This window comes from Excalfactoria chinensis, chromosome 4 (assembly GCF_039878825.1).
Source record: "Excalfactoria chinensis isolate bCotChi1 chromosome 4, bCotChi1.hap2, whole genome shotgun sequence".
Lineage (NCBI taxonomy): Eukaryota > Metazoa > Chordata > Aves > Galliformes > Phasianidae > Excalfactoria > Excalfactoria chinensis.
Window position 1 is genome coordinate 69,368,985 of NC_092828.1, and position 17,085 is coordinate 69,386,069.

Consider the following 17,085-nt stretch of genomic DNA (forward strand, 5'->3'; position numbering starts at 1 on the left):
TGCGGCCTGGATCCACCACTGCCTTCCCTGTGCAAGACCTGCCTGCCTACCGAGTCTATACAGGTACATGAGAGTAAGTTTAGGAAAGGGCACAAGTTATTCACATTCTGGCCACAATTCAGTCGTCACATTCAGGAATTCAAGCCTTGTTTTTAGATATTCTGTGGCATCTCCAGTGTTTTGCTGAAAATGTTAGGCACCTAGCTTAAAAAAACTGACATCAGAAAACCAGACAAAAGGCTTTGCCACACTTACCAACCACCTTGCACATTCCCATTCTGACCCTGCTTGCTTTTAAACATCATTCTACCATTGAATCCTAACCAACTTTCGGTATAACAGAGGAAGAGAATTAAGGGTTAGAGGAAGGAAAACACTGTACCTTCAGCACACAGTGAATAACTCATGCCTACAAAACATCTCTTGTAGTTTAAACACCACAGTCCTCAACAGCAACTCCAGTTATGCTACCTAAAATTAGAAATCTGTTTTCAAGGCACTGAAAAAACCTCTGAAGCGTCAAAGCCAAGCAACTCAGTAACAAGATGCCTTGCAGTTCCCCAAAGTTTGCAGAACTTTCTAACAGTCTTTCAACACAAGAGAAAATACAGGCTGCCAGCTGAGAGTCAAGGGTATGCAATCACACAAGAAAATACAACAGGAGTGAGAAAAGTATACAAGCATCTTCATCAAAAGTCCTTTCTTCAGAACAACCTGAAAATGCGCCGTTTTCCATTAACTTTTAAAGGAATCAGCATTTCTTTTATGAGACTATTTGTCTCAGGGAGAACATCAGCTGATCAATACCACTTCAATGTAGACATATGTTAGCCTATCAATCATACATTAAAGAGAACAGCAGAACTTCATATTTAATACCCTGTGTAACCAATTAGTACTGCCATTCCCTGATGTTTCACAAGTTCATTCCTTTAAATTGCAATGGCAGTGAATTCTACAGTTATAAATGAGAAGCTGCAAATTGATTTGCATGTAATAACAGTACCACTAAACCTTTCTTAGCACTTTCAATTTTCCCCATCTGCTACCAGAGTGGAAGTGTAGGATCTATTATTCCCAGAAGGGGACTTACCCAGCTGGACATCTATAACAGTTGGCTGGTTCTCCATGGGGAACAATGGCTTTGGAGGCTTGTCTGTGAGTAAAGCTAGAAAACAAAATGAGAAAATGTAATGGAAAAATTGAGACAAATAACTGGATAAGAAAACCTCTGTCATGTAAGCAATCAAATGTTTGTAGGCTTGGTGGTATGTAAACATTTATTACATGGTATTGCTGCTTTGGCTGTTAGGCTGACAATGCAGTGCTGAACTTTTAGTGGCTGCAGTGGCAGCTGATTCAGTGGAAATGAATGATTTCATTTCATGTTCACATTTCACATTCATTTCACACCCTTAAACAAAACACAAAAAGAAGCTCCATTTCTAATTCTTAATCTATATGATGCCTAGATCAAATACTTTGCAGTTAACGGGCTTAACTCATTTGCAGTGTCCATGTAATCATTTCAGTGTGACCAATCTCAATATGTCTTCAAGTTTTCCCAAAGCGGTATTTAGATTCTTAAAGAAAACTTGCACAGAATGTTGTGCACTGAGTCCCAACAGCTTCACACCTCACCTATACTCCCACCCAAAGAGGACAAGGCATCGGGATGCTCTTCTCAAAGCATAAGTGTCTTAGTTTCAGCTGGGTCCGTTTTTCTTCATAACATCCAGCAAGATGCAGTACTTTGGTTTTAGGAAAAAAACAATATTGATAACGCAAGTGCTTCCACATTTCTACTGCAGCCCAGTGTTTCTAGTTGTTGCTCAGTAGTGCTGTATGGAGCCAAAAACAGTTCAGTTTCTCTGCTTCTTGCACTGTCCAGACACTGTGGGGAATGAAGAGATACAAGGAACTGGGAGGGGACAGAACCAGGACAGATGACCAAAACTGGACCAAGGGATATTACGCGCCATATAACATCCTGCAGAAAGAAAGCCTGAAAAACCCCTGAGTCTGAGGGGTGCAGTCTGGGGACTGGCTGGGCATTGGTCAGCAGGTGGAAAGCAATTGCTTGTGCATCACTTGTTACACACATATACATATACATAATTATCATAACTTTAATTCTTTTTTTTTTTTCTCTTCTTTTTATTTATCTCAGTAAATAGTTTTTTAATCTCAATCCACAAGTTCCATTTGTGTTTGTTGTTGTTTTTTTTCCCAGATCTTACTCCAGTCCCACTGGGAAGTTAGAGAGTGAGAGAATGACTGTGTGGTGCTGAGCCACTTGCCAGGTTACCCACAACAGTAAGTAGGGACCTCATCATCTTCTATTATCCATTGTGAGATCTGGAAACAATACCCAGGCTGCTCCTACCAGGTGACTACTTGAGGACAGAGTAACAAGCAGTACTACTGAGCAGCAAAGCTCTAAGCACCACCTTCCTGACCCAGCTTAAGAGCTCAGTGCAAGACCATGCAGGTAAGTTTTATAAGTCCGAGCTACCTTTAAATAAAAGACTGAGTACTCCTGGAGAAAAGAAGTTTTGTTGTTGCTATTGTTTGTTTTTAAATAAATACAATGTCTCGCATCACAGAAATGAAACACTTCAAGTTTACTAGAAAGCTTTTTCTGTTAAAATTCATCACTATAATTTATTTAAGTTTCTACACTGAATTTGCATTTGTCTGCAAAAGACTAGGGCAAAACTGCCCCCATCTCTTCAGAAGTCTCAACACTTACTGATTTGATAGGAAATGAGCCTGCCCAGAGCTTTCTTAGATCAAACTGACAGTTACCCTTAGCCCAGGCAGCAGCTCGTTCATCAACTCAAAGTAGCAGTAGGAGATGGCCATGACCTTGATGTTGTGTCATGTATAGATCATCTGCAGAGGTACCAGTGTTAGTAGGTTAGTGCTATAAGGACTTGCAAGGTCCTGATAGGGCTGGTCATCCCCTTATCTCTGCTAGGTCCCTCCTGGTACACCTCCTCCAACCCATAACTGTGCCACCCTTGTCCCAGGAAGAATTGGGTAAGATGGCAGCTGGGATACAGCTCTTGATGATACAGGGGAACAACAAACCTGCCAGCTGTTTGATGCCTACAAAAGGTGCTCCCACTATTAGCAGCCCAAAATGCCAGACTGTCCCCATCCTTTTTGGTCAACTTAGCCCTCCCAACCAGGGGGCAACCACCGCCCCACCCTGCTACCTGCCAGCATCGGCCCAAGGGCAGAAAAGTAATGTGGCACCTGGTTGATGATGGTGTCCCTGTTGCATGTCCCGGGGTCACTGCTTTGCAGGATCATGTCACCCAGGGATGTGGAAACAGTACCTGGAGGAGTCCATAGCCAGCAGAAGCTGAAGGACACTTATGGGTGCACATGGAAACCCTGGCAGTGCCCTCTCACCTGCTGATGTTCATGACTGCTCTCCCCAAACAGTGGTCTGCAGATCTTGGTTTGACCATGTGAGGGGCAGCCCAGTGCACTGGAGGAGCATCCCATCCTCTGCCTCTCTTACAAGGACATGAAGGAAGCAAGGGGCTGGGACTGATGGTGGAGCTGGGGCTGAGCACCCTCACTACTCCCCACACATCACCAGGAAAAGAGGAACCAATTCACCATGGCCCAGAGCATGCGTGTTGATCAGCATTAGTTACAGAAGATGATGGCCACTGACCTGCACTTCTGCACACACATCTGAGGCCCATGCACCTGCACATTTCTACTTCTGCAAAAATAAAGGAGCTGGATTTCTGCCTTGCCCCACCTCCTCAGCACGCCTCACACCTGCTTGACAGCTGCTGCATCACAGCATCACACATCACCCACCAGGACACACATTCAGCTGCATCTACACTGCTTTTTTAGGGAGGAATAAATAAATAAGGATGTGTTTCCAGCACATGGCAAACAAATTTTGTTTTGTGGCCCCTGTGCCACCTCTGATCTCACCATGGGGTTGGGGCGAGATGAGTGGGATTGGGCTGAATGCATCCCTGGGGCAGCCAGAAGTGAGATGGGGTCCCAACAATGGCAAAGGGAGAAATGTAGAGGCAGAAAGAACTCTCTCTGTGTAGTTCTGCCTGGGCAGATTTGGGCACTGCTCTGCTTCCAGGTTTCTAATGCAGACCAAAGAGCCAGCAGGTAGATACAACGTAACATCAGGGATAGGTAGAATTGGTGGATTCAGTCAAAAATTAACAGAGACCTCAACTTCTTTTTCCATTACCCTCATGGAGCTATGAATGCACAAATACTTTTTAAGACATGTAATTACTACAGAAAAATTTGTTAGTGGTGGTTTAGAAACAAAAGCTTACAAATTTCCACAGCGTATTCCAACTGACTTCAGTAGCCTTACTGGGGGATATAAAACTGGACATGAGCAGCAGTATGCACCTGCAGCCTGGAAAGCAGCCCACCTGGTATGCTGCTTCAGAAGCGCAGCCAGCAGAGCAGGAAGGGGATCATGAAACCCCATCTGCTGGGGGAGCCCAAGGCCGGGCTGCGTAGGCCCTGGGCAGTCTGAGCTGGGAGGGAGGCAGCCAGCCTGCAACATGGGGTGGACTGGGGGCTTTAGGGTCCCTTCCAACCCAAGCCATGCTGTGATTCTGAGATCACAGTGAAACTACTGGCTACAAGGACACTTACAACATGCTGGTATAATCACCTCCAACTAAGAGTTCAGTCAGTTTGAATATTATAACCAAATTTTAAAAAACATAGAGCTGTATCTTCAGATTTCTATAGTTCCAAATCATTGAACACTTGCCTCCGAGTCAAGCACCACACACAGAACGTTAACAGCAAGGCCTGGCCTATCATTTGCAAGGCTGTTTTTACTGGTGAGAATGAGCCACCTACTGCAGCAGGCTCTTGGCAAGCTGTTGTGACACTGCTTCTCATGACACAGCTTCCCATGTTACAGGCTACAGAGCTGAGAGCCTGGCAGGGGACAAAGGCAAGGAGACAGGGGGCAATCAAAAAATGGCCAGCACTCATTTTTTCATTATGTCCCTAGGTGGGAAAGGGAGCAAGCCTCAGCTCAGCTTCTCAAAGCCTAATCTCTTCCACTACTTTAGGTTCATGCTGGATAGGATGCTCTGGACAGCATGAGAGCCACAGCAAAAGCAATGCCCAACATCACGATTAGGAAAACAGTGAGCAGCACAGCAAGGCAGGAGCCCAGCAATCATCGTTTTTGGCATAGTGAAACACATTTGCATCATTTCTTACCGATCAATCAGTGGCCATAAGTGAAGCAGTTTAGCTTCTGGTTCCGCTTACAGCACATTATTGGCACCTAGTGGCAGACAAGACAGCCCACGCCTCCCTCCAGGCATGTTCTGGAGGAGGAAAGTTCACATGAAGGCAGCCTTATTCTGACACAGGAGACGCTCACTTTCCCATGTCACTTTGTCCACTTTGAGATCAGCTTGCTGGCTGCAGCTCTGGATCACTGAGCTAAGCACACTGCAAACAGACACTAGAGCTAGGTTAGCAGGAAGTCCCACGACTGAAATACTTAGCTACATATTTACTTATGTTGCTTATCAAGTTTGGCGGAGGCTAGAAAGCCTGGTGCTGGAAGCTATGCACGTGGCTGAGCCAAGGCTGTGGTAGCTTCAGGCTGCTCAGACTGTGTAATTTATCACATTTTCCACTGGTCATAAAATGTGTGCTTTAACATTTAAGTTTACAGATACAAAGACTGCGTTAGTCTACTTTTGAGTTTCCCCTCTGCCTGCGATCCGCTTTGGTCTGATCACATAGGGAAAGCAAAGGCTCAAGCAGAGCAAGAGATCAGCTTGAGAATGCAATTCTAAGCAACTTGACATAGCAGTTAGGATTCTTGGGCTGAAAGTCTGATGAAATGGAGAGGGAGGACAAAAACAACACGAAAAAGCCCAACCCCCAAATCCCTGCATCCCAGATGAGTGCGGTCCCTTATGTTTTGTGAGGAGCCTCCACAGAGTTTCACTTTTTGTTATATCACCATCACATTGTTTTTACATTAGTTTTTCAGGCTTGTGTTTCTACCTTTAGACTTTCCTTGTACTGTTACTTTTCACCTCTGGCACTAAATCATATTGTTTGCCAGTGTGGCTGTGCCTGTGCTCTGCCAGTGTATTCAGTCTTCCCTTGTTTTATGTTCTCACTCTGCACCCATCACATCCCAACCCAAGCGGAGCTTCTTCCATCTTTACTTGTATCTTTGGAAGGCTTTGAAATGCGCTCCTGTAAGTCGCATTCTAAGTAGTTCTATTTTGCCATATTGTTCTTGGATAGCAAACATTACAACGATCTGGCAGCCAGTCAGAGCTCTTCATGGAGGAAGTGAAGTAGCCCAAAGGGATTTTGAGTCTAAAAGGTGATGAACTTCTGGGTCTTTAATGTTTATAAAAAATAAAAGACATCCTTATTTTAGAGGTCAGCCATAAGAATCCTTATTCACCTGATGAAATTCACTATTGGTCTTTCTTAAGCAGTAAGAAGAAGCGAGGTATTCTCAGCTGCAAGGAATTCTAATCTAAAACAATCTCTGTACTCGACAGAAGTCCACAAACAACCTTCATTCAAATGCAGATTCCTCTAAGAGAAATTCCTTTAAGTTCTCTGGACAATTTCATAGATCTTAGTGGCACTGAATTCCAGCCTTGCTAAAAGGGAAGCTAGAACAAAAAGCTAATGTTGTTACTATATCAACCTCTTTCATAAACCTAGCAGCATTATGCGCTCTCATCTAACTCTTGCTTCACTTCCAACTCTAAATTGTAACAAATAAATGCACTGCATGCATTCTTCCTATTATTAAAATATACAGCAGTACTTCTGCAAAGAAGTATGAATAACCTTGTTAACTGCCACAGCAAGATCTGGGATAGAGCTGTCTATAAGTTTTCCTTGGAATATGACATGCTCCTGGGCTGCTGTGAGCAACAATGCTCCTATAGCAAAGACACCAGAACAAAGATGAGATTGCTCCCCAAAGCAACAGTGCCTGCAGCCACGCAGCCAGAGGCACCTTCCCAGTGCACTGGGCCTGACAATGCAGCACTCTAGGATTTTGCCTTCACTTTACCCCCCAAGATTTCATCCCACAAAGGCTGGGATGGCTTTGGTTATGTTTACATATGCATCAGCTCTCCAACACTTAATTAAGTCTGCAGGGTGCCTCGCAGGGTTGCATGCTTTGCCTTCAGTAACGGCTGCACGCTACCTGGGGCATCACTTGGAACTACAAATCTGGGATGACAGCCTGGAAATGCAGGTGCCTCCCTCCCAAACTTGGTGGACACGGCCAAAGGCTGTTTGAGAGAGAATGCTCGAAGGGCTGGTTCTTCCTGGGCTTATTTTTGCCCCACTGGAAAGTTGAAAACAATAACTGAGTTGCTGTGATTTCAACAGCTCTTGTCAGGGGGTGGTTTCTTCAAGGGGTTTCAAAGCACAACATTGTGTGAATTAATACACGGATACAACACACTGCAGCTCTCATCTTCACGCATTTTCTTTCCCATTATACACAGTACTTTTATCCTTTCTTCTCTATGGACGCAGGAAATATGCCGCGCCAGGTGAAGCGCCTCAGAAAAGCGGACACCTTAGATCTGCAGCTGAGTGCCAGCACAAGAGACTAGCAGCTCACTTCTTCACTACCATTTCAAAAATATCTCATTTCATAACCCAACATGGCTGACATGCTAATAAGCTCTCCTAAAAAAGTAAGAAGGCAGTTGCAAAGAAACAGCTTTCGGGCTGGGATAAATGGTGGCAAGCAGCTAGAGAATCTGCCAAGCACCTCTGCAAGCACCACTTCTCTCATGGTCACTTAACTGACACAACTCTATTTCCCCACACTATTTCCTACTTCCAATTGGTTTCCAGACCAGGTAAAAAGCTCTTCTAAGAGAGCAGCTGAAGGTAGAAGTGTAAAAATATACCTTCATATGACTAAGAAGTAGTTAATACTGGGGAAGGGTTTCCTTCCTTGGTGTGGATAATGACTTTTTCTCTGGTTGTAATGTACCCAAAGTACGTTAGCTATTCTATCATTTTGCTATGAACGTACCTCCTGGACATTGGTTCATGTAATTTGCAATGATGAAAGGAACAATTATCCCAATACGAAGCAGAATGCAGGGAATTAACAAAATTGTTTCAAATCTTCTGTGAGGCAATTTGCATGCCAACCTACTTCCTTCAATCAAAGGATCTGGCATCTTCCCACCAGTAATTAACACTGAGCCTCCAGTATCATTCCAACAAGAATCTGGCTAACCTTTTGACAGCAGAACTGATGTGTTTGAATAGCATCCTCTGGGGCAAATAACAGCATGCCAAGTCCTTAATCTGAAACTAGCTCATACCCCAAGTTAAGCTTTTGTTCACTCCTAGTTCAAATATACACGCTTCCAGGCATGGCTTAGATCTACTTTGGCAGCTAAAAATCTTGGCAGTGATGCTGTAACTTTCACACCATAGATGAAGACGAAACTGCGTGCAAAATGCGAAATCAATATGTTAACTAGAGGGCACGTGCTGCCACGGGTGCAGCATTACACCATTTGGAAAAGATGTACCTAACTCCCTTTGGCTCATCTGAAATTGCATCTTGTGCCAGCAGATTTCTCAACAGCTGACAACAAATGCTTCCGGCCTGACCTGCTACTGCTTTATCTGTTATGTTGCTGCTTACACCTATGCAAACGTGTGAGCCAACTGTGCAGATGTAAGTGTGACAGCTATAGCCTTGGCTGCCAGGGACTGAACTGTGCACTTGCAGAGTTAAAAGCTTGTCTAAAGAAGCAGAGGTTCCCACTTGGGCTCGTAATGAGTATCCTCTGTCGGCTGAGCCTCTAACACATCATCCCCAGCAAGTCCCACTACCAGATCACAGTGATTGCTCCTCATTTTGTTGGCACAGCAGTAAATTACCTCACAAGGTGACAAGCAGCAGAGAAGTACATAAAGCAATTCATTCATAAAAATGCTGCTCTCTGAGGCTGTGTTTATACGGGGGCAGTGTTCCCTGATTAGCTGTATTGTAGTGTGTGCCACCAGTCAGTCAAAGCACTTTTCAGCATTCAGCTATTGAGCAGCCTCTCCTGCACCACAGCAGCATCAAGCTGACAAAATGATTGCACCTTCATCCGTCACTTGCTGTAACAGAAATAAAGCCATTGCAACAAAACGTTGGCAAAGGATAAATGTCTCCACCTTTGAAAGTAAATGCTGAGCACTTATTCTCAATAAACTCAAACTCAATAAACTCAGAACTTGCACAGTAGCCAGCAGCCATTATCCAGTGACAAAGAGTTTTTCTCTATTTATTACTATTCAAGCAGGAAATGCATCTTTTGGGACAGCGGGGTGAAACGATACAGCAACTGCCTGCCTCCCTTCTGCCACCAGCACCACAAACATCACTGTTCGCAAATTCCATCCAGGACCAAGAGTGCTTTAAGGCACAGCTTGACCTGCCTCTGTGGGACAATTTTCTGCAAGGAGGAGTTTAGCATCTTTATATTAGTAGAAAATAATTAGCATTCATCACATGAACTCTTTTTATGATATAACACAGTCACAGTTTTAAGGAACAGTCTGAAACGCAGGTCTAAATGCAAATGAAATTTGAAGCACTCAGATGCTCTTGAATCATGAGTGCTGATCCTAACCCATTAAGCCCTCAGTGCCTTGGAACAGACTTGTGTTGGAGAGGTGATGCTTCCAGCATCAAGAAGAAGCTGGCCCTGACTGCAGCCCCTTGGACTTTGAGAGCAGGCACATCCTTAATGACCTGCTGTACTGGTCTGTCCCACTCTTACCAGCTGTTCCAACAGCTCCTGCCACAAGGCACAACCTTGTAGCACAGGGCCCTGTTTAAAACACATAATAGTAAGAGGCAATTCCAGGTGCAAAATCATCTCTGAGCAGGAAGTCTTGCTGCCAGTCTCCTCACCTGAGCTTCTTTCAGCTACTGCACATGTGATGCTCTTTGAGCACATGTAAATGATAAACTGCTACGGAGAGAAGCAGGGGAGCATCATATGCTAGACAATCTTTACTGAATTTATGAAAATATTTGCTATGGTTTTATGATTTTTGGTTATTGGTATTTACATCATAACATCATGTAGTGCACTGGGAGCTAAAGAGTAAATGCTCCAGTTTGGGGCACCTGTCCGGAAGAGAAGAACTACATTCTCCATAAGACTCTTTGCTGTTCTGTTATCATTCCTGCCCATCACTGATAGCAAATTACAATGCTCCTACATTTTCCAATACACCTTTCTTTTCCCCACATTTATAAATTTCAAAGACTGGATAAGATTATACATGATCATGTTATTCACTTCCTAAATATGGGTCTTGTATCCTCCTTCTATAAAGCAAGCATGAGTTTCCCGAGAAATAGAGAAAAAAAGTGTAATAAATTGTTTCTAAACGCAAATTGCATTTTCCTGCAATATAATGCATGAAAATCTCAACTAGAGTGTACTTTATGTAATGAATGGAGTGTACTGAACACAAAGAATACCTGCACTCATGATGTTTCTCATGGACTTTGAGCAGAAATAAGATGCTTGAAGCAACCCTCCATTTCAAGGAGATCCGCAAAGAACATTTTGTGACATTTTAAATCTTGGATTTCTTGTTTCTCTTCCCTTTCTCTTACAATAAAGAAGTGGTGACGGAGAACGTCAGATCTCATCGTTCATGTCTACAGCGGGAGACTTTGAATACAAATGAAGGCTATCATTCTTGTCAACCTGAAGTCATAGTACCATAAGCCAGCAGTCCACAACCAATTAATATCCCATGATCAGTGTGACCACTTGCGTGCAGAGAACTGCTGCACCATGGCACTACCCCAGCAACATGAACTACCATGGAGAGGATTTTAGCTGTTACTTTATTAGCACTCAAAGTAATCCACTATTTTCTTAAACAAAAAACCTGTGTGAGAAATAATTTATCAAGAGAATTATTGTGGATGATGAATACCAGCCAAGTATTGAGTCACCTAAGGTACTGTATCTAGGCAAAACTGTGTGGGCGCTCTCTCTGAAGCCAGAATCCACCTCCAAGCTTGCCCCACAGCAGCTCCAGCCACACATGCCCTAGCCTGGCAAGGCAGGAGCTGGCTGCATCTTCCCCGCTCTTGGTTTGCTGTCCCAGGTAACCATAAGCCTCCCTGAGCACAGGGTCAAAACCTTTGTTACAGACCAAGGATTTGTGTGTACCTTTTCAAATAAGAGGATAGAGCTACGGAAGATCTGCATTAAAAAGGTATTTCAGCTGAAGTCTGTGCTTTGGACATAATGAGATGTTACAGGGTATAACAGCACAGCCTTCTTTGATGTTCAACATGAGCATCACAATTTCAAAGCTGCCGTACTGCCAACAGTTTTTAAATGGAATGTCATAGTATCATAGAATCACCAGGGCTGGAAAAAGACCTCCAAGATCATCCAGCCCAACCATCCACCTTCCACCACTAAACTCCATTAAACACCTGTAACACTGTCAGGAAGAAAATTGGGCAGAATCATATAATTATGGTATAAACTAGAGGAAAAATAAATAACAGCAGGCAGAATATAGGAACATAAAATCATCAGAGATGCACTTGTTACTGCTTATCCTCCCTAATGACCAAAGACTGAGGAAATGTAAAGCAGCTGATGAAAGACTGTGCTTTAAGAAATAAAGGAGATAGTTCAGGCAAGGAATTTACTGCCTTATTTGGGCCAAAGTATTTAAAAGAATTAACAAAAAAAAAAGTAACATGCATAGAAATCTCTGGTAGGAAGGTGCATTTATAGAGTCAGTAGTATTGCTTTCATTGCTCCCTTCAGAATTAATACTAGCTAATGGGAAGCAGAACAACCGTCTGGTGATCAGTGTGTGACTCGAGTCTTTCATATCAGCTTCTATCAAACACAGGGTGGTTTTCTCATCTGATAATGTTCACTGAAATACCCCAAACATGAGCAAAGCACTGCCTTTAAGAAAGATGTTATATGAAACTTTGATAAAAGAAGCTCCAGATAAATGGTACACATTCAAAGTCAGCAGGCACACTCCTGACCTGCATGCATCAAGAGGCAACTACGCGGCAATAATTTTAAGACCAACATATTACTTGAAAATGTTTAATGGTCAGTGGAGATTCAAAGAATGGCAAGCAAACCTCGAAGGGGAATGTGCCTAACGGCTGCACAGAGCTCTATGTATGAAAAGCGCGAGGACAAGCGTCACTTCAGTGAACATTGGTGCATCTCCGCAGAACCCCATTAACAAGCTCAGTGACACACCACACAGCCGAGAGGAGCAAATACAGTTTGTGGTGACACAACAGATAGACACTGTGGCAACATTAAAAACAATGGCAAAGCATGAAGATTACCACAAAAATGTGCTTGGGACTGTACTTGTTTGGAATTGGCGTGATCACTGCCAAGTGGGCAGTTACAGAGGAGCAAAATCTAACCCTGCCAAGCTGGATGAGCCATGGACTGTACCTGTCCCACGGCCAGCTGGGAAGGGGTTGTAATGCATGCTGCAGGAATGGGGGGACATCCCTGAAATGCAAGATTAAATAGTCCTGCAGGTGCTTCAAATGGGGGCTGTTAAGGACTTCAATATATTTCATGCAATCTTTCTTAACAGATGGAGATCATTTTTACATCAAGGGGAAAAAAATAGAGACATAATGCAAAAGCAAGATCAAGCAGAAAAAGAACAAACCTCCTAAAATAAAGCAATCACCCCATTTTTTATTAACAAACAGGCAGTATGTTTCCCCGCAAGCAGAGTCACACACACAGTATGCAGAAGGCAAGTCACCTTCTCAACCACAATGAATAAGACACAACAAGCCAGTGAGCACAACCTGCACAGTGATGGGCTCCCCAACGCCAGCCCCTGACCACCTCAGCCTCACTTCCTGGCCAAGTATGCAGGCTCCCAGAGAGGGGCTTTCTGTCCTGCCATTTCTCCAGCTGATTGCCAGGACAGAAATCAGCATAGCTCCCACCTGTCAGCCAACAGGATCAAGAAATCATAGAATCTCCAAGGTTGGAAAAGACCACTCCGTCCAACTGCACACCTACCACCAATATTTCCCACTATACCATGTCCCTCAGTACAACACCTACACATCTCCCAAACACCTCCAGGGATGGTGACTCCACCACCTCCCTGGGCAACTCGTTCCAGCACCTGACCACACATTCTGTTGGTCAAAGAGATCAAAGCAGAAGTTACTCTCCTCAGCATCTGTCACCTCAGTGCTGGATGCAAGGACCATCCATTACCCAGCTTTTCATGTCCCTGTTGACTTCTCCAGCAGCAGACAGACATTTTGCAGCAGGAAAGTAATTTCTGAGAAATTTTTCACAGAGCTGTGTCATCTTGTTGTAACAAACCTGCCTGACACTTCATTTTCCTGCTGAAAGTGTCTTCTGTTTGTCATATGTTGAAGCAATTTGAGATTCTGCTTTGACATTTTCAACAAGAGAACAAGACGATTCAATCTGTTCTAGGTAGTAAATGCCACTACATTTAAACTGCATCATTCAAACAAAACTCAACATACTATTTTGCCTGCCATTTTCTATCTTACCTGATACATAATTATGAAGTACTCCTGCCACAGCTCACAGAATAATGTTCAGTTAAATGCATTGTGCCTTGTTCACCCAGAGGTTTTTTTTTAAACTTCAGTTCTATTTTCCAGAATTAGAAGGCCACATTTTCAACTGACAAAGACATAAGAAGCAGTGCTAAAGAGCATGGCAGTTTCTCAGGAGGTGAACACTGTTTGGATTAATAATTACAGAGCAAGTATTTTAAAAGGACAATATGGAGACAACCTAAATACAGGATTACAGGTCTTCTGCTCCAAGATTTTAACTAATAATTAAGTAAAATCTTTCTTCATCAGCACATCTATAATTAGGCACTGTATAAAGATCCATCACTTATCTACAAACCAGATGATATCATTGCTTCATACAGAACCGTTGGATGAAATAGAGTAAGGAAGGTTTGGTTTTCTCTGTTTGCTTTTAAGTAATAAATTCACCATGGCTCTATAAAGGGGTTGGATAACAAAAGGAAAACCACTGTGCAGTAGTAATGTTCAATACACTTTTAAGGTAGAATGTCTGTCTTAATCTGTTACTCTCAAATTGCTTCTAAAAAAATCACATTTTGCTCTGTGCTTTTGTTTACTATTACCCATCCAGGGATAGATTCCCAGAGGCGCACTACTGGTATCACAACTAAAAGGAGTGTTTCACTGAAAATGGTTAGGCTCCGTTTCAGCTAACACACCAAGTCAGAGACTCCTCCCAGCTCTTGACATTACTCTGCAGTGACATCCTCCCTACCAATGTGCCATAAAGGGATCTAATATGCTGTACTGTAAATAGGTTATTCTGGCTGAATACTTATTAGCACTGTTTTTTAACTGCTCCAGTGCTAATATTTAGGTAATTCTGAGTTGTGGTTGGAATGCTTCTTTTCTTCTCCTAAATACACTCAAGGTAGTGTAACTCATTCTGTGGGTAAATAAACACTTTTTGTTCAAAGGAAGCCTAATCTGGAACTGCTGAAAGCAGTTAAATTATCATTAACAGCATATACTGATCTTCCTAGGAATGGAAAACTCCATAGCAATTTCATATCAAAGCAATGTAGCCTTAAGCCTCTGTGTCTATGAATGATGAGCAACATTACTTCAAATGACATATTTTGTCAGAGTTGCTTGAGCTAAAGACAGAGTGAATCCATTTGTATAAATTGTGGCTTCGCTGCTGAAAGATTACAAAAATATATGGTGCTATCCTTAAGTCTCAAACCATTAATATAGTTAAAATATGCCATCTTTTCCCGGGAAGACATAGCAAGTCCTTAAAACACTATCATCAATCATGACTAATTCACTAAATATACAATTCAAACAGCAATAGAAGAAGAAAATGCAGTATAGTATACTATCTGTCACTGCATCAAACATCTCCATTTTTCAATGGAAGCTGCAAGTCAAGATTTTCAAGGTTTGTGAGATACATGCTTCATAACTGAATTCCTGTTCCACTGAGAACGGCCCTTTCTTTGATTTCAATTTGCCTGATAGATCCAAAGCTACGTATTTCTACCTGGAAAAGCAAGTGAATTCCCCCTCCTAGCAAAATATCTGTCTGGAAGCTACAATGTAATTACTTTTAAAATACCAACAATCAACTGGTTCTTATTAAAAATATTTCTTAAATCAGTGTATTAATGGATGTATTAAAATTACACAGCGTTTACATGGACAGGGGGTCCAAACCACTCCAATGTGTAGGTCAGAAGCCAACTGTACTACACCAAGTTCCCACCCATTGGTGCTACCTTATTTTATTCAGATCATTGCCTTGTAAGTTGTATTCTCATCATGTTGCCTCATGGTTTGGAGCAATTAATATTTGACTCCACAAGACTGAAGGTCACAGTAACAAAAAGGAACATGATGGGGTGAAAATGGATATCATGGAGATATCAGATCATTCTTGGAGTCCTATTTAATTGATTATCTTGTAGTTGACCTCGTTTCCATGGAAGTCAATGGCAAAGCTTCTATTTTTGTGGATGTGAACAGGATCGGACCCTTTAAAGTACAGTACATTTTATGAATGTTGTAGAATAAAATATTCTTTGTTACATCTCAACACAAAACTTCACGAAAAGCACCAAACTGCTACATAAAAGTACCTGGTAATGTACAGTCCATTTATTTAAAACATGATACATTTTCCTGCTAGTAATACCAAATTTATGCCACTTTCAGTGCAGTGGTATCAAACAGCAAATTCTCTCACCCTCCATCTCTTCCTCTGTATTTTCCCCCCAGACTTTACAGACATTTCTATCAGAAATTACCATATCTCCCTTGTTGACTAGCATGTTGATGCATCCTTTCATAGCACGTGAACTACATTTCAGGCAATCACCATCGTCTCAAGAACCCAGCCCTGAGCCTACAGCTCTAGAACAGATGACTTCGCAATAGGATTTATGTTTACTTGATATGGAAATGAAGGAATTAGGATTATTTTGCAGCTGTACTTTTTAGGTTTAAGAATCTCACTTAACGGAGCCCAATGTGCATCACAAGGGGAACAGGCAGCTCCATGCTCATTGTGACCAGGCTCAGGTCCTCTGGACAGGAAGGCAAGACCTATGCTGGAGGCTCTGACAAGGTGCCCTGATGGAACAGGCCTGCCATCAGCACTTTTTATTCACAGCATATCTGCAGGCCTGGTCCTGCACTACTCAGTTCACTTTAGACTGCTGCAGGGAAAACACAGCTTTAAGAGCAGGGAAAACCCTTTGATCAGAAAACTTTCCAGTCAGAATACCTGCAGGGAATTATGTCTTATCTGTGGATGTTTCCATTGGGAGATGAGGCTGCAGTCTCACATCTACCACACCCAGAGCAAGCAGAAGCACTAGCAGCAAGGTGATAACCAACCTACGTATCTTGTTCCTTGGCATTTCTGGTCCTTCTCTACAACTTGTAGTGCCACTGGGATGACTCAGAGGACTGGAAACTAAACAGCCATATCCAAGTTGTCAGGTTTTGGGTATGGTAGCTTGACAGCAGGGTGTCTGATTCTTAACATTCATTTAAACTTCTGGGTTTGGCAAGTATGTTTTTCATCCGTCCATTTCATTGTCAGATCTCACACTTTCCAGGTTTTCTTTTGTTTGCTTTGTTTGTTTTTAAGCTCTTCTACATGGCTTTGTTCTGTTTCAAACATAATAAGAAGGAACAGAAGCTAGGAGACTCCAGTTCTATTTCAAAACTGTTTGAAGATGGAGCAATTCTCAGGTATTCAAGGCAGGGGCATAGTTAATTTTTTCAGACAAATTAGTTTACAAAGGAAAAGAAATAGAGTTATTGGTTGTCTGAAGCAATTTGTAAACTCACCTCAAATTCAGTTTTAGGTGAAAAGAGAGTAATAAACCTCTTCTACCCAAACAGAAACACCTCATTTTGATGCTTTTCCCTATATGAAA

General features: G+C 42.6%; 1 protein-coding gene across 5 annotated transcripts in view; it reads right to left on the reverse strand.

Annotated features, from left to right (window-relative positions):
- Positions 1-17,085, reverse strand: part of IL1RAPL2 (interleukin 1 receptor accessory protein like 2) — a 326,376-nt gene that overhangs the window by 89,077 nt on the left and 220,214 nt on the right. For all 5 annotated transcript variants that reach the window (XM_072336404.1, XM_072336403.1, XM_072336400.1 and 2 more), the window contains one exon: positions 1,094-1,168. In XM_072336404.1, the coding sequence (XP_072192505.1) occupies positions 1,094-1,168 (75 nt within the window). The remainder of the gene's footprint in view (positions 1-1,093; positions 1,169-17,085) is intronic.